At 34.4% G+C, this 19638-nt stretch overlaps 1 protein-coding gene across 7 annotated transcripts in view; it reads right to left on the bottom strand.

The window, feature by feature from the left end:
* The window catches only part of NBEA (neurobeachin), a 642892-nt gene that overhangs the window by 336588 nt on the left and 286666 nt on the right, over positions 1-19638 (bottom strand). For all 7 annotated transcript variants that reach the window (XM_070471793.1, XM_070471794.1, XM_070471796.1 and 4 more), the window contains one exon: positions 2411-2472. In XM_070471793.1, coding sequence (XP_070327894.1) covers positions 2411-2472 — 62 coding nt within the window. The remainder of the gene's footprint in view (positions 1-2410; positions 2473-19638) is intronic.

Below are 19638 nucleotides of genomic sequence, written 5' to 3'. Positions count from 1 at the left end.
TATCCAAATTTAGGGGAAAAAACACATTATAAACAGATAAATAAACCAGAAAATTCCATTTGCATTGAAAATTTATTTTAACCAATAATTAAACCACAGTGTGGATAACATCTTTGTTGTGTTTCCCACTGCAGGAAAAACTTATTCATGCAGTCCGTCAAGATAGTTACTCATTCAGATTTCCAGCTATTTTATTAGTACTAATAATTGCTGATCATAACATGGAGCTATATCAACATTTGCAAAGGGTTAACTGTAAAACAGAAGAAAAACAACTCAAAACTGTGCTGTTTTAAGGGTTCCTCAGGATTGCCTCTGCCTTGGCACCAAAAAAAAGCCTACAGAACCATGCTAATTCTATAGGGATCAGCTCCATTGTCAAAGAAATGCATTAAGGCCTGACGGAGAGAACTCAGTATTGGAGAGAGCTGCTTGCTAAGCAATCTCCAGCACCCGCAACTATATTTATCTCTCTTTATCAGAAGTCTGCTACCGCTATGTTGTCTGGCTAATGGATGAAAACAGGGTATATATCATCATGAATTTGAGTCGTGGAGAAAATGGCAGATTATTTTAAGAAATTCTGAAGACCTGTCCATTTTTTGTGTCCTCAAAGCCAAGGTTTTATATATCTGTCCAACAATGAATTATCTGGAAAAGATGTTTTTATAAGCTAATTTTAAAGCAGAACAGTGAATTCTTCCCACCTGAATTGCATCAAAGGAAGATTACTGATTTGCTTATCAGTTATTTCTTTAAAAATAATTTGTGGAAAGTAAAATTTTTCAGTTTAATAGAAAATGAAACAACTGGAGCTTTTTTTTTAAAATAAAGACATTTTTAAACCATTTAAATGAGGCATTTTTAATCAATTAACCACTTAGATATTTAAAACACACTGAATTATTTTAGACATTCAACCTAAAAATCAAGTTGAGAGACATGTTTATAATACAGCTTTGCTGAAACACTGCATAGAGAGCTTAAATTTCTCACTCTTCCTTTCAATCAATAACTGAGGCAAAGTTTCATCTCTAGGGCCCTTAATGGCAGGAATTCCTGGAGCCAGCAAATGAGTAATGTTAAACCTATGATTAGATGATGAGGCCATCAAAGACACTAGACCCTAATGCTACATTCTTCTTTATTTCTGTGAACTGCAGTGAAACCAGGAGCTAAGGAAGAAGGAATTTTACATTATTTTCCCCCATGAAACCATTTCTTTCAAACGTGCATCACCAAGAACCTATGAGTTCCAGACAGATTTCACAGAATGTCTCTTGAACTCAGGACTCTGGCTTTGGGTGACAATTCTCAAATGTCCTGCAGATGAACTCCTGCCAGGGATGCTGTTTCCTTTAACATCTTCCTTATTTACATATCTGGATGAAAAGTGGAAAATGGATCTAATGATTTCCCTATGAATATATTCTTGAAGAAAGTAAACCTGAAGACTGAAAAATAATAGGTAAGTTTTGGTTGCTTTATTTTTGTTGATGCTTTAAAGGATTGGTTGAAGCCCTATTGCTGTTTATTTGGAAGTTAGTTGTGGTTTTAGTCAGACCTCAGGTAAGTAACTAGAAACAGTATATACAAATTTTCCTTTCTACTGAGGAAATTAGGATGTAAAAATTACTTATTACAAACATATATAAGTTCTTTTTTCATTCTCATATTACAAAATATTTAATACTTATGTGAAAATCAGTACCACCAGGAGACTTGGCAGAGTTGGTGAAAAGAAAGACCATTAGGTCCCTATTTTAGTTATCAGAAAAATGTTACATACTATTAAAAAAAAATAGCCAGAAATTATAATTCTATTTTTAATTCTGACTATTAAAGATAAACAGAATGAGTAGATTTTTAGATTTTATACTGAAATATATAAATTATATTACAAAAGGGAAAGCAGCAATGTATCATATCAAAAACCCCTCGCTGATCAGCTGTGTTTTATACTCTGGCTACTGCATTAAACAAAACAACCTCCAGTTTGCATTATCTCTAATAGTGAAAAAGAAACCATATAATTAACAACAAACATCAAAATTATAAATACTACTCTATCATTTAAAAAAGATGGATGTAAAGAAGGGTATCAAAATAGCTATAACAAATTATATACATATTTGCAGAAATTAAAAAATAAGGAACAATAGAAGGATAGGTGAAATGGAAAATAATAAGACAGCTAAAAGGAGGGGAGAAGGAGGGAGATTAAATCAATATTTGCATAGTAAGATCATTTACATAAATCCATATCTCCATTTATTTTCTTTATCTATGAGATAATAGACATTTAAAAATAGATAAACATATACATATATATTTACATCCATTCTCCTGTTTAATGACATAAAGCAATCCTCATGTAGTTTAATGCAATCACGTGATTAAGATTTCATACCTGAGAACAAAGCAGCATAACAAGCTCAACTACAGATGTGCTGGACTTCATACAAACGAGGCCTGCAAAAAAGAAAGGTTAAAACAAAGTGAAATAACAGTGGTAGAAATCATCATTCTAAGTTAATTCATTTTGTAGTTTTAACTTATAAAACATTTTTAAAAAATAGAATTCCTAAAATAAAATGGAGATACTCACTAATAGCATTAATTTCAAAATATACAGATATTTCAAGAAGATATGAAAAATATGTAAAAATTGACCTCAGACTTGGGTTATTTATTTGGTCAAGGCATTTCTTATATTTAAACAAGGCACGGGTAGCTTTCAAAACTGATAAGCCAGTTAAAGCTCCTTTTATTCCAATGACATTTACAATGTGATTGTCTCAGGAACACAGAATAATAATCACTGAAGATCTATCTAACTTTTCTTCCAAAAGACAAATTTAAAATAATTTTTACTTTATTATAGGTAACTACCCATAGGTTGTCAATGGTTAAATGAATTTTGAAATATTAAAAAATGAATTTCTCATACAATTAACATGTTATGCAATACTTATAAAATAAAATATTCCATTGTTCTGCTTCCAAAGTCTCTGAATAGAAGTCAGAAGAAACAAGAATTCAATGTAATAATGGCTGCTACTCATTGATCACGTGCTATGTGCTGGGTACTGTGTTAACTGCCTTATGTACAAATAACTCATTTAGTTCTCATGATATTTTGTGACATACTATTATTATTACCATTCTACAGGTAAGAAAATACTCTTCTTAAAAACAGTCTAAATGTTGATTATATATATTATTCATTGGCTTTTTTTCCATTAAAAGGATGACTGCTGTATAAGAAGAGAAGGCAGGTCATGACTGGGTAGTATTTTTAACATATAGAGAAAGATGTAACCAATGATTAATAACAATCTCTGGAGGAGAGTATGTTAATCACGATGCTTGCTAATTTAAAGTATATTTTTAAAAGTTTTTTAACTGTTTCTAAAATTAACTAAATTAATACTCATTTTTCTATGAAGACAAATATAATCAGTAAAAGCATTGCATAATAAGAAATGCCATGCTACCAGGGAAGCCTGATCTTACATTAGCTGTTGCTAAATAGCTAGCTAAAGTGAACCAGTTATTTTTCTCTTCTTAAGGTGATTTCAGTAAAGAGTCTCAAATGTCTTCCAGACACTAGCATGTATATTTATTGTAGGGAGTGGATAAATACCCTTTTGTGCCCATTCTGCTAACAACTCTACCCTTAATGTGCAGACCTACAGAACAAGTTGTAAAAAGGCACTAGTATTCCATTTTATCAGATTTTTGGGCAGACAGCTAACTAATGAAATAAGAGGCAGATGTGAAAAGCTCATTTAAGAGACAATTGTTGTAATTGATCAGCGATTCTAATACTCAGGAGATAGAGTCAGAAAGATTAATGGGATGTTTATCACCTGTTGGCTACTCAACTATTTGAAATTCAGACAAAGAAAAACTAAGTAGAAGGCCAAAGAGCTATGCATAGCAGAAGAATCAAAATTAAAATCTGTACTCCATATCAATTTAGATTTTAGATTGTAAGGCTATATAGTGAAGTATTAGGTTACATGGCTATATAATGATTGATTATACAAAGAGTTATTCACCATATATTCTGTGTACTAGAGTTTTGAAATACAGTTTTTACAAATCAGAAAAAAATATGCAATTATATTCATTTCTCACAGACTAATTTTAAATGAACTTCTAAAGAACTGCATGTAACAAGAATATTCATATTTTTACCCAAATATATGCTATCATTCCATAATAAGAAGAATATAAACAAATGCTCCATCAATGCTTTTGTTCAAGGAAGTGATAACAAAATGACAGGATAGTGAAACTGCAATTTGAAAAACAGTATTCTGGGAACTTTGAAAATGGCCATTGTGATTTCAGGTCACTAGATCTTTGCACCTTTACTAATGAGATGTAATTAGAATGAAAAGAATGATAATGGATCCTCCTCAAAAAAAAAATAAAAAGAAACAAAAATGAAAACCTAGTTTTGCCATGAGAACACAAGCAGAGACAATTTTGGAAGACTTATCACCTTTCAAAAACTTTATAATCATTTTGGTTGGCACTATTTCTAAGTGTTAACAATTAAGTATTACTAAGACAAATGGATTTTTTATTAGAGGTACACGGTGAAGATATCTAGAGATATTGAGACATTTAATAGAGCTATTGAAAATACAAACACTGTCTGACGACATTATCCTTGCACATTCTCTAAATAAAAAAGCGCTTATTTTTGAAATTCTAAGGTGAAAGCAATAAATATGATTTTGTACAAATTTAGCCATAAGCTTAAGAAAGCCAAATTTATCTAGCAATGCTACAAATAACTCAGGCTATATATGCATAAAGCAAGTATTTTACAAGCATGTATCTCAAATGAGATGTGATTTTTTTTTCCCTTTTTGTATCTGGCAAGAAATTCATAATCAAATCAACTCATTTGAAAACTCCTTGTATGAGTAAAGGACAGTGTTAGCACTCAGGAGTATAAGTAATAAGACAGTATCTACATCTTCCTAAGGGCTCCATCTTTCAATCCAAATTTAAGATTATCTAACACTTACAAAGAACTTTATCATTTATAGGTTGCATTTATACATGATGTTTTATTGGATTCTCTTAAACAACTACTTGAACTAGTTCTTATTACCTCATGTGATAGGTTAAAAAATGAAGGGATTCAGTGACTAGCCCAAGGTGTTTCATTCAGTAAGTGGTGGAAATGTGACCTGAATTCAAGTCATCTAACTCAAAAGCCCATTTCTCATCTGCTGCAGAGCTGTTTAAACCATCTGACACTAACAGGATGGCGACATGCGACAATGAGAGAGATCACAACGGTTAATTCCATCCTGGGTGATTTTGCCAGTTTTCTTAGAGGAGATAACATACATGTTGGTCAGATGTGGGAACAAAAAGCTTAACAGAAAGTACAGAGGGAGCAGAGGCCCAGTAAATCCTGAGAAGACCTTTATAGTACGACTGGCTGATCAGAATATAGGCAGTGTGAGAAAGTGGGACTGGAGGGTTAAGATAAAATTCAAAGATTATCTATCTCCAACTGAAAGAAATAAAATTACACGTTTTTGAAAGTTGAGAAGAAGAATATAGAGAAAGGGATACAATGGGAGAAATGATACTAAGGATCAGTTATTCCTATTCCACGATGACTTTTCTCATCTTGTCAATTAAGAAGTAGGCCCCAAGGAAGTTAAACATATGTGCTCCTTTAATAATAACAACAAAAAGCCACCTTTACCCACAAATATGTGCTCAGCAGAATAAATATTCTAACTAGAAATAATGATGGAATACTGTAGATCATAGTAGCTTACCAATATAAAGTGAATTCAAGGAGTGTGGATAATCAACATGTGAGAGAAAGAAACTTAAATATGTAGGAGGTACTCTAATGGTGAGGAAACTGTCCAGTACAAGCTTTTGAATACATTATGAACTATGTTGTTGAAAGATAAGGTTGGCTAGCTGACTAGCCAAGATACATGTATTTGAGAAGATGAATTAGGTGGACAAATTTGAGGTGGTCCAGACCCAGGCAGCAAAAATTTGCTAGGTCCAGATGAGTAAAACACCATTCAAGTTACTGGCAGTTTTTTGGGTTTCCATTTACTAGGGGTGAGAAATCAGCTTCAACTTTTAGAACTATGCTCACTTGCGAAAAGGAAAAACAAAAAACAAAGACAACCAATCAACAACAAGAACAAAACCCCCACCAAATCTCACTAAACTGAAAAATGAATGTTAAAAGTTTGCCCTTTGGGATACAACCATCTTTCTTTAATACAAGAAATACTGACACTTTTGTTCAATGTGTGAGTCTGACTTCATGTATATGCAGAATTATGAGATCAAGTTTACATGCTTTAAGATAATGTGGAAAAATTCCATGTCTAACAGGATGCCCCCTTCTGGCAGGAGGTGAAGAGGACGAGGTGTTATGGTGACAAACAAGGAATCATACTTGGAGGTGGGACTCATCTTCTAAGGAACATTGTTTTCTTTCAGCAAGGGCCTTCTCCCAAGAGAGAAGAGCATACACGTCTATGCCTGGGGCAGTGCTCTGACTACATTCTCTGTAAACTTTAATTAAATGAATAAATCTAAAACAAACCATTCATCGAGTAAATAAATAGTTGATGTATATTTATATAAATGTTGGAGAAAAAAGATTTTAAGGAAAAGTAGGAATATTCTTTTAAGAACAAGAGCCTCATATATTAAAAAAGCATTTATTGAGCATTGTGTCTTATGTGCCAGATACCAGGCCAGGCGCTAAATTTAAAAATAGTGAGGAAAGCAGGACAATTTATATAAAGAAATAATCATGACACAGACTCTCAGGAGATACACAGAGACAACAGAGTGTTAGACACACAGAAAGGGTAGTGAGCACCTCTGCCAAGGAGAATTCATAGGGACTGTGACCTCTGAGTTGCATGATGCTAATCCTATAAGCAAAAAAAAAAAAAGGGGAAAGTCATCCAATTTAGTTTTTAAGTAACTTTCTAATGATTTTAACTTTTAGAATGGCCCAAATTGTGGTTTCACAGGTCAACTGGCGATAAAGATTCACCTGCCAATGCAGAAGACATGGGTTCAATTCTTGAGTTGGGAAGATTCCCTGGAGAAGAAAATGGCAAACCACTTCAGTATTCTTGACATGGACAAAACTGCATGGACAGAGGAGCCTAGTGGGTTACAGTCGCAGAAACTTTTGACATGATTTAGTCACCGAGCACCAGCACAAAACTTAATAAGGTCAAAAACTTCAGTTCAGTTCAGTCACTCAGTCGTGTCCAACTCTTTGCGACCCCATGAATCGCAGCACGCCAGGCCTCCCTGTCCATCACCAACTCCCAGAGTTTACTCAAACTCGAGTCGGTGATGCCATCCAGCCATCTCATCCTCTGTCGTCCCCTTCTCCTCCTGCCCCCCAATTGCTCCCAGCATCAGGGTCTTTCCCAGTGAGTCAACTCTTTGCATGAAGTGGCCACAAAGTATTGGAGTTTCAGCTTCAGCATCAGTCCTTCCGATGAACACCCAGGACTGATCTCCTTTAGGATGGATTGGTTGGATCTCCTTGCAGTCCAAGGGACTCTCAAGAGTCTTCTCCAACACCACAGTTCAAAAGCATCAATTCTTCGGCACTCAGCTTTCTTCACAGTCCAACTCTCACATCCGTACATGACCACTAGAAAAATTATAGCCTTGAGTAGACGGACCTTTGTTGGCAAAGTAACGTCTCTGCTTTTTAATATGCTATCTAGGTTGGTCATAACTTTCCTTCCAAGGAGTAAGTGTCTTGTAATTTCATGGCTGCAATCACCATCTGCAGTGATTTGGGAGCCGAGAAAAATAAAGTCTGACGCTGTTTCCACTGTTTCCCCATCTATTTCCCGTGAAGCGATGGGACTGGATGCCATGATCTTAGTTTTCTGAATGTTGAGCTTTAAGCCAACTTTTTCACTCTCCTCTTTCACTTTCATCAAGAGGCCCTTTAGTTCTTCTTCACTTTCTGCCATAAGGGTGGTATCATCTGCATATCTGAGATTATTGATATTTCTCCCAACAATCTTGATTCCAGCTTGTGCTTCTTCCAGCCCAGCATTTCTCATGATGTACTCTGCATATAAGTTAAATAAGCAGGGTGACAATATATAGCCTTGACATACTCCTTTTCCTATTTGGAACCAGTCTGTTGTTCCATGTCCAGTTCTAACTGTTGCTTCCTGACCTGCATATAGGTTTCTCAAGAGGCAGGTCAGGTGGCCTGGTATTCCCATCTCTTTCAGAATTTTCCACAGTTTATTGTGATCCACAGAGTCAAAGGCTTTGGCATAGTCAATAAAACAGGAATAGATGTTTTTCTGGAACGCTCTTGCTTTTATGATGATCCATTGGATGATGGCAATTTGATCTCTGGTTACTCTGCCTTTTCTAAAACCAGCATGAACATCTGGAAGTTCACGGTTCACGTATTGCTGAAGGCTGGCTTGGAGAATTTTGTGCATTACTTTACCAGCGTGTGAGATGAGTGCAATTGTGCAGTATTTTGAGCATTCTTTGGGATTGCCTTTCTTTGGGATTGGAATGAAAACTTACCTTTTCCAGTCCTGTGGCCACTGCTGAGTTCTCCAAATTTGCTGGCATATTGAGTGCAGCACTTTCACAGCATCATCTTTCAGGATTTGAAATAGCTCAACTGGAATTCCATCACCTACAGTAGCTTTGTTCGTATTGATGCATTCTAAGGCCCACTTGACTTAGCATTCCAGGATGTCTGGCTCTAGGTGAGTGATCACACCATCGTGATTATCTGGGTCGTGAAGATCTTTTTTGTACAGTTCTTCTGTGTATTCTTGCCACCTCTTCTTAATATCTTCTGCTTCTGTTAGGTCCATACCATTTCTGTCCTTTATCAAACCCATCTTTGCATGAAAAGTCCCCTTGGTATCTCTAATTTTCTTGAAGAGATCTCTAGTCTTTCCTATTCTGTTGTGGTTTTCCCTACTTTCTTCAATTTAAGTCTGAATTTGGCAATAATGAGTTCATGAACTGAGCCACAGTCAGCTCCTGGTCTTGTTTTTACTGACTGTATAGACCTTCTCCATATTTGGCTGCAAAGAATATAATCAATCTGATTTCGGCATTGAGCATCTGGTGATATCCATGTTAGTCTTCTCTTGTGTTGTTGGAAGAGGGTGTTTGCTATGACCAGAGCGTTCTCTTGGCAAAACTCTATTAGCCTTTTCCCTGCTTCATTCCGTACTCCAAGGTCAAATTTGCCTGTTACTCCAGGTGTTTCTTGATTTCCTACTTTTGCATTCCAGTCCCCTACAATGAAAAGGACATCCTTTTTGGGTGTTAGCTCTAAAAGGTCTTATAGGTCTTCATAGAACCGTTCACCTTCAGCTTCTTCAGCGTTACTGGTTGGGGCATAGGCTTGGATTACCATGATATTGAATGGTTTGCCTTGGAAATGAACAGAGATCATTCTGTTATTTTTGAGATTGCATCCAGGTACTGCATTTTGGACTCTTTTGTTGACCATGATGGCTACTCCATTTCTTCTAAGGGATTCCTGCCCACAGTAGTAGATATAATGGTCATCTAAGTTAAATTCACCCATTCCAGTCCATTTTAGTTCGCTGATTCCTAGAATGTCGACGTTCACTCTTGCCATCTCCTGTTTGACCACTTCCAATTTGCCTTGATTCATGGACCTAACATTTCAAGTTCCTATCAATATTGCTCTTTACAGCATTGGACTTTGCTTCTATCACCAGTCACATCCACAACTGGGTATTGTTTTTGCTTTGGCTCCATCCCTTCATTCTTTCTGGAGTTATTTCTCCACTGATCTCCAGTAGCATATTGGGCACCTACTGACCTGGGGAGATCCTCTTTTAGTATCCTATCATTTTGCCTTTTCATTATGTTCATCGAGTTCTCAAGGTAAGAGTACTGAAGTGGTCAAAAACTTACCAATTATCAAACTGAGAAATTAGTGTGGCTTTGTAACTTAAAACTAAAAAATCAAAATTAAACAAAAAATTAATATTAATTATACTTTGAAATACCAATAATGGTCTGAATATGTATCATTATTGCTACAATTAATATTAATATATGACTGGGTAGTATTACATACTATTTTAATTGGACACTTCAAGATTTGCCTATATGTTTCAGAGAATTTAATATAAAACTGTACAACTAGAAACAATTCATAATATTACATTCAAGAGCAAAAAAAAAAAATTAAGTTCATTTACCTTTTAAAATGTAATTAAACAATCACAGCCTATTTTTATATTTAGACTATAAATTTTAATTGAAAATTAAAAAAATCATTTTCAAAATACTATACAGACAATGGAAGTTCATTCATTCATTGATTTACTTTAGTTTACATAAATATTAAGCTAACATAAATTTATTGCAGTCTTACTGTCTTAAAAGAGGAACATAACTGAAGTCCGGAGGTATTAAGTCTAGCACACATTTTCTATAAAGGCTCAGATAAAATATATTAGGCTTAGGGTATGGGGGCCAGGTGACAATAATAAATTTCTGCCACAATTATTCAACTCTGCCACTGTAGTGCAAAAGCAACCATGGACAATACATAGTCAAATGAGCTTGGCTGTCTTCCAATATAACTATTTCCTCATTCCAAGGTTTGTTCATGTGAGAGAGACAGAGAGACAGAGACAGACAACACATACATATGTACACATACTTATATATACATCTTCAGATTTTTAAAACTATAGGGGAAAATATTTTAGATGTATGTCTATGACATTTTATAATTTCAAAATCCAAAAAAGCTCTGGAAAAAATCTTTCTTGCAGAACTGTCATAACCTTAATCATTGGCCAATTAATATACTAGTTACAAACTTTGTTCTACTTAGTGTGATTATCCCAACATGTTACTGTAGACATACTAATGTGCTTAAGTAACAAGTTAACCCAGGGTCCCCTGAAGATGCTATGAAATACAGGTAGAGGCACCTATTACCCTTCTTAAATTCTAAAATATCTGAATTACAGAATACATCAGGCTCTAAGCTATTAAAATATAAGAGATGTGACTTGCTTTTTAAGTCAGAAATCAGTGGTACTCACACATGAAATATTTTGAATGATTCATGAAATTAATTTTAGCTGCCATCTCAAAGTAATTTGATATTACATCTTCTCCCATGAAAATTCTGTATGTTCAGAACTAAAAATCTATTTCCATATGAGAGTAGTTGGCTAAGTGCTTTTAAATTATAAATTTAGATGTTTAGATTGCTCAGAGACAAGATTAACTGTAACTATACCTACATAATACCCTGTCATTTTGACTGACTTATTGAAATAAACTCTAAATTGTTTTTCATTTGTTTATTTTTGATTTTGGTCATTGTATTTATACAGCCTAGGAATCTTATTGACTGTGGATATTTTTTCTTTTATATAGTTTTGCTCCTGCTAAGAATTTTTGCATAGTGATAAAGTTGAAGTTCCTAAAACTCTTTCACAGATAACTCTTCCATGGAATGATAGATTACAATAGAAAAAAAAATGAACCTACAAAGATATTTCCTCCTGCTTTGACTGTGAATGAGCTAAGCTGAAGAGAATATTCTTATGGTACTATTATTAACACCTATAAAATATGAAACACTGATGCAAATTTACTTTTTTACTTATGCTTTAGAAACCATGTTTGTGCTAGCCTATCAAAAGTGTTGCATCAAGGGAGATATCTCGAAAATTCTTGCTATTCAATGTCACTTTTTTTTTGTTTTCACCTGACTTTCACTTCTCTTTGTACATCCCACAGAAATACTCTTTTACATTTATACATGCTAAACAATAGATTATAATTTCCAAATCACTTGGGATTAATTAAGTTTTGGGTTGGCTGTCTCTTGGGATATGCTCATTTAAACTATTTATTTTAGTAACTATAAGTAAGCCACAGAGATGACGCTATCTTTGACCTCAAGGAATGAAATCCCAGTTACAAAAATAAGGCACATAAATATATGTGTACAAATAGGTGTCCAGAGTACATATTATACAGAAAAAATTATACAGTATTATGCCTCCAAATAACTTAAAACTATTATTTTAAATAGAGGTCTTCATTAAATACTGTTTCCTATAGTATTAGACTCAAGTTTTCACTACAGAAGTAACTGACCTGAGTGTCTTGCCCTTTTCTTTAACTTCCTGATTTAATCACAACAGCAATGGATAAGGGGGAAATAAGAGACATTTTGACTATCATAAGTCATCTGGACCCTGCAATTCTCTTTGGGTTAAATTTAATTATAGAACCAACTGTTATTCCTGTGTCACTCCTCTGCAACAACTTTCTTCTCTTCTCCCTGTGCTCCTTCAAATTCCAAAAGCCTCAATTAAATTCTAAAACTACCAAGCTATGTCTGGTTCATATTTTGACATTACCTTAGAGACTCAGGTCCTGAATAATTATTAAGAATAAAAATATATATTTCACCATGTAATTAATTTCAAGAAATATTAATAATCAAAAGAGAAAAAAAGCAAGACAGTTATATAATTAAATCACATGAATAGAGTTGGATAAAAAAGGCTATACCAATGACTAGTTATGAAAAATGAAACAATAATTTATATTCTATAAAATATTGGCTCCTCCTTTTAAACACAGTATGTATAAGTGAATAATTTGCATATTGACAGTTCCAAACTACCCAAATTCTGACTTCCATTTATTTATATTCTGAAATAAATATATTTAATAATTTTAAGTTCTCAAGTTTGAATAAATTTAAGTTTAAAATTGCTTTTTAATAAAATACACATTTAAGTTCTTTATTTTTGTATTCAGAAAAACACTGGCTCATTTTCTTTTAAATATTTATGTAATACACAACAGAAATACTATGAATCCCTTTTCTTAATAATGGATTCACAAAGTCAAAGATAAAAACTAAGAAACATAATTAGTAAAAGAAAATTATTTGATAAATATTATAGTTAAGGCATAAACAAGAAAAGAGAAGCTATTGTTTAAGGTAGGCTCAAGTAGAGGTCAGTCAGATGAACCTTACATATTTTCAAGAGTACATTAACCTCTATCCAATTATTATAGGCTTAAACTGTCGAAGCAATCTTGAGAAAACAAGCTGGACCTTCAGAAAACTCCTCATTTGTGCTCAAAGCAATAAATTCTCAAATTTGACCCAAGCAGAATCTTCTTTACTAAATCCTCCATTTCAAACAAAATATCAAAGAGATGAGTAATCAGTCCAGTTTTATTCATTCTTAATAAAATAAAGCTTCTGTAACTTGGAAGAACTTGAAAATTCCTTCAATTTTAAAATTGAATGTTTTTTTTTTTAAGATACTGCCAAAAGTCACAGAAATTATTCTAAGTATATATTCTGCCTAAGTAATAATTTAGTGAAATTATATGCCAAAAATTATATAATCAAAAAAGAATAGCTCACTAAATTAACAAGATTATTTTACCTATACCAGAAAACTCTATATCCAACTCATATGTGCATGCTAAGTCGCTTCAGTCATGTCCAGCTCTTTGCGACCCTATGGACTGTAGCCCTCTAGGCTCTTTGGCCAATGGAGAATCTCCAGGCAAGAATACTGGAGTGGGTTGTCCTGCCATCCTCCAGGGTATCTTCCAGGTCCAGGGATTGAACCGGAGTCTCCTATGTCTTCTGCACTGGCAGGCAGTTCTTTACCACTAGTGCCACCTGGGAAGCCTATCCAGTTCATACCTATCTGCAACTCAGAGTCAAAGTACCAGAATGCAATCTGATAATAATAGAAAAGTCAGTGTGTGAAATGCTCTGTAAATAAAATAAATAACAATTCAACATAAAATATTACACCCATTTATTAAAGTAAATGGTGTTTTTATTTCTTCTAGTTCTTACAATAATAGAACTATTACACATAACAGTAGATTGTTGAAATTGTATGAATTGGGAAATCTATGAAGTGAGATATAATAAATGGTAATAAAAAATATCTGACAAAAAGGAGCTAGTCATTCCCAAGAATTAAAGACATTTCATGATTCAGTTGTAAAAACAGCATTGCATACTTACTATATGCAGGGCACAGATATGAAACAGATATGTTCCATGTGCTAGAGAATCCTGCATTCTAATTGAGGACACAGCAGATAAACTGATCAGTTCAATGTGAAGAGAACTGTTATCTCAGAACCATTATATGATGTTGACTTGGCAAACAAGATAAATGATGTCATTAAAGTAATTCTTATTGTGATATAGGAAAAGGGTGAAATTTAATAAGGGGAAATATTTAACCTAAACCTGCTCCAGTATTCTTGCCCAGAGAATACCATGGACAGAGGACCCTGGCCCACTACAGTCCATGGTGTCACAAATGGTCAGACACAAGTGAGCAACGAGTACACACACACACAGTGTACAGTCATTAATTTCTTTGAAAAAACCAACTTAGTGATAACTCTAAGATAAAAAAATCACAAATATTTCGACTTGTAAAACAGAATCTGTTAAATCCGATATAAAAAAACACCCATTGAGAGTATAAAACCTCAAGATTTCTCCATGTATCAAAACAAATGCATTAATAGAAAGCAGAACTAATGTGAGAATATTTGCTAGATTATATGTTGCAAAGTACAGCTACTGAAATAATCTGTATAACTTTTTTACACAATCAGTTTTCAAGTTTAAATAATATCCTTGATTAGAAGATTATCTTTGGTTGGGCTTAGTGTATTTGGAATAACCCTATTGAGGACAGAGAGAATAACATTTTAGCCATAGATAATAACATGTGTATCATGAATCACAGGTCATATTTCCATATGGAGGAGGAGAAAATAATCCTCCAGCAGTTAAAACTGGTATAACAAGTCTAAATTGCAGCTTTCATGGATTCTATTATGTACAATAAAGTTTATATCTGCTTTATATGCAATACAGTAATTCTGGATGGATAGACAGACTTAAAGGATTGATTCTACATGGAAAGGCAATGTATATGCAAAAGAAAGTAAGGGAAACAAGTTACCCAGGAAAATAAACTTTAAAGGAGACATAAGGGGGAAAAAGTTTAGATCTCTGGTAAAAGTCCACAAAGGTAACTATTTTATGTACTGGCTTAAGCAGTGCTGAAACAGAAACTATTATCACACAATCAAAATCTCACCATGTATAAAAATTATACAAGTTTGGTTTTCATTACTATACAATAGAAAAATTAAAGATGAAATCAATATACCACTGACCTTTACAATAATGGGACAAAAAATACTTTATACTACTACAATTTCTGAGGGACGTAATAAAATAAAGTCTATTTGTGAGAAAAATAGGATGGTACAATGTGAGTTCTAAAAAACAGTTACAAGAAACCAAAGATTCTCACTTGGCAGATGGGAATATTTCTGGGGAAAGAGTTACTGCAGAAAGGGCTTATTTCTCTTGTGATCCAGGGCCCACCTAAATCGAGGCAACTTTACATAATTGAAGGTCATCTGTAATGTGGAAACTGCATTTTGATACCTGAGAAGGACAGACTGGAGACTGATGGTCAAGGGTGACATGCCCTGGGGCTGACCTCAATCTATGAAACTAGAGACACAGAACAACATATCTGGATAGCAGAGATCATGGACCAAGAAAAAATCTGCCCGTGTACATTTTCTTTAGTTGTAGTGGTGTTTAAAATACAATGTAGGTAGATATTTTTAATTATTTGAATGTTAGTAAGAACTAATTGGTTTGTTAATATTAGAACTTATCCTGAGCTCTCAGAACTAGGCAATTTTATTAGCATTATAGAATTCTTTAATCTGGATCTAGTTTTTAATTAACTCAAAGAAGATCTAAATTGAAAATCTGGAGACATGACTTTAGAATACAAACTTAAACAGCTGCATACTCTCGAGCTAAGATATCTGCCTTTACTGATACTAAAGTTCTTTGCTGGTAAATAACAGATTAGTGGTTTTGAAACTTTTTTTTTTTACTGCAATAATTCTTCGGCACTCAGCCTTCTTTATGTTCAAATTCTCACATTTGTACATGACTACTGGAAAAACCACAGCTTTGACTATACAGATCTCTGTTAGCATTTCATGTCTTTGCTTCTGTCATAGCTTTTCTTCCAAGGAGCAAGCGTCTTTTAATTTTATGGCTGCAGTCACCATCTGCAGTGATTTTGGTGGTGGTGGTGGTGCAGTCACTAAGTCGTGTCCAACTCTTGTGACCCCATGGACTGTAGCCCACCAGGCTCCTCTGTCCATGGGATTTTCTAAGCAAGAATACTGGAGTGGGTTGCCATTTCCTTCTCCAGGTGATCTTCCTGACCCAGGAATCAAACCGGGTCTCCTGCATTGAAGACAGATTCTTTACCCGACTGAGCTATGAAGCCCAAGAAGATAAAATCTGTCATTGCTTCCAATTTTTCCTCTTCCACTTGCAATGAAGTGATAGGACTGGATACTATGATCTTAGTTTTGTGAATGTTAAGTTTTAAGTCAGCTTTTTCTCTCTCTTCTTTCACCCTCACCAAGAGGCTCTTTATTTCCTCTTCACTTCCTGCGTTTAGAGTGGTATCATCTGCATGCCTGATGTTGTTGATATTTCTCCTGGTGATCTTGATTCCTGTTTGTGATTCATTCACCCCAGCATTTCACATGATGTACTCTGCATATGGGCTTCCCAGGTGGTGCTAGAGGTAAAGAACCCATCTGGCAATGCAAGAGTTTTAAGAGATGTGGGTTCGATCCCTGGGTTGGGAAGATCCCCTGGAGGAAGGCATGGCAATGCAATCCAGTATTCTTGCCTGAAGAATCCCATGGACAGAGGAGCCCGGCAGGCCATGGTCCACAGGATCACAGAGAGTTGGACATGACTGAAGTGACTTAGCAGGCATGCACACTCTGCATATAAGTTAAATAAACATGGTCACAATATACAGCCTTGTAGTATTCCTTTCCCAATTTTGAACCAGTCAGTTGTTCCATGTAAGGTTCTAACTGTTGCTTCTTGACCCACACACAAGTTTCTTAGGAGACAGGTAAGGTGGTCTGGTATTCCCATCTCTTTAAGAAATTTGAATTTTGTTGTGATGCACATAGTGAAAGGCTTTCGCACAGTCAATGAGGTAAAAGTAGGTGTTTTTCTGGAACTCCCTTGCTTTCTCTCTGATCCAAAGAATGTTGGCAATTTGATCTCTGGTTCCTTTGTATTTTCTAAATCCAGCTTGTACATCTGAAGTTCTCAGTTCACATACTGCTGAAGACTAGCTTGAAGGACTTTGAGCCTAACCTTACTAATATGTGAAATGAGTCACAGCCTTGTCATGGCGAAGGGGCTTGCTTAACTCAATGAAGCTGTGAGCCATGCTGTGCAGGGCAACCCAAGATGCACAAGTCGCCGTGGAGAGTTCTGACCAAACATGGTCCACTGGAGAAGGGAACGGCAAGCCACTCTAGTATTCTTACCATGAGATCCCCACCAACAGTATGAAAAGGCAAAAAGTTTATGATACAGCAATGTAGAAGGGTCAGCCAGGCAAATACAGGTAAATGGAAAGCATTCCATGATCATTACAAAAGACTTCAACTATTGAAAGACTTTTCTGAAGCCCTCATATTCTTTAAAAGTCAGAAATACACTCATTTAATTGAATTCCCTAGCTATAATGTTTAAAACCATGGGAAAAATTAATTTATCTGATATGTATATACACACACACACACACACACACACACACACACATACAAAGTACTACTGAAATGTATATAAGGTTTTATATTTGTTGGCTTTATAATTAACTGAAATTAAAGGGTTATATAAATAATAAAATTATTTATATAAATAATTTAAATATAAAATATATATTTATAATATATAAATATATAAATAAATATAAATAAACAAATTAGCCTCTGTTTCATTACCTGGATCAATCCCTCTAGCAACTGGCATGCAGTATATTTATATATGGAAAATACACTAGTCCCATTGCCAGATGCTGCTGTTCCATAATTTACAATGACAGTCAATTGTTATTCTGTAGGAATTTTGTCCATAATTAACTAAATTTTACATACAGTTGTTTCCCATCATCCTCCCTGATACCTTGGGCTATTAGAAGCTAGTGAAAGCTTTCCATGAACCTATTAAAACAGAAGGAAAAAATGATATTCTCAAGCTTTTAAATAATAATATAATATCATAAATATAAAAGAATATTTATAACATATTTCATAATCCAAAACAATCAGAATTCAATTTTACAAAACGTGGATTTTTTTTAAGGTGGATTTACCTTAGAGCAACTGAAGGATACAGAGAGCCATCAAGCTACTAAATAAACTCAGAATAAACACTGTAAACTAATTACATATCATAACTATATTATGTCCATAGTAAGAATATAAAGTGGCTGAAAAATATAACTATTTTAAGTGCTCAGCAGTATATTTCCTCTCTTAAATCTTCTTTTTTTTTTCACTTTTAAATTTTCTAATTTACTTTCTCTTTCCCAATTATTTATTTCTTCAATGTGCATCAGAGGAAGGATGAGATGATGAAAGCCTGTAGTGATTTCAAGCTTAGTTTATGGAGGGTTCCATGTAGTTTACCATATATATAAACTCTGTATCTAAATCAGTATGTAGGCAATTTTCACAATATAAAAACAAATTATTTCTATGTCTCAGAAGAAACTACATGTGTAGCCTACAAAAACAGACTTGTTATTTGATGTTACATGTTTCATGAAATATATAGACCATTTCTTTCATTGTTAATTGATTTAGCGCATCCGTATGTACTCATTTGGCAAGATAATCCAAGCTGATGCCTGCATGAGTGTAATTTTAAATATGCACTTTTTCTCTTTTAAAAATGTTATGTTTTGCATGAAAATTTGTATGAATAATTTTATTAGAACAAAAGACAAAGCTGTTTTCTTTTTAAATTATATTATTATGGAATATATGATATAGGTAGCTACAATCTATTATTTCTTGAAACAAAAATACTTTCCAAACACCATATTAAGGTTATTGTTGTAGTGCTCAGTTGCTTCCAACTCTTTGAAACCCCATGAACTATGGCCCACCAGGCTCCCCTGTCCATGGAATTTTCCAGGCATGAATACTGGACTGGGTTACCATTTCCTCCTCCAGGGGATCTTCCCAAGCCAAGGACTGAATCCATCTCTCTTGAGTCTCCTGCACTGGCAGGCAGATTCTTTACCACTATGCTACCTGGGAAGCATCCCATATCAAGGAATATGATCCATTTCTTGTGCGTGTGTGTGTGTGTGTGTGTGTGTGCACGCGCACACACACTCAGTCACATCCAACTCATTGTGACCCCATGGACTGTAGCCCGCCGTGCTCTTCTGTCCTCCACTATCTCCTGCAGGAAACATTTAGTTGTTATATCTTATTAGGATTCTTTGACCTACAACAGTTAGCAGCTTTCTTTTACCTTAAAACTTCCTGTTTTTCTCCCCAAAAATGTCCTTCTCCACATTAAAAAAAAAATTCCCCATATTTAAATTCAAGCTATATTATTTGGCAAATAATACTTCATTTCAAGGT

Source organism: Odocoileus virginianus, chromosome 8 (genome assembly GCF_023699985.2).
Source record: "Odocoileus virginianus isolate 20LAN1187 ecotype Illinois chromosome 8, Ovbor_1.2, whole genome shotgun sequence".
Lineage (NCBI taxonomy): Eukaryota > Metazoa > Chordata > Mammalia > Artiodactyla > Cervidae > Odocoileus > Odocoileus virginianus.
The sequence above is the reverse complement of the archived record's forward strand: the minus strand, read 5'-3'. Positions and strand labels throughout refer to the sequence as shown.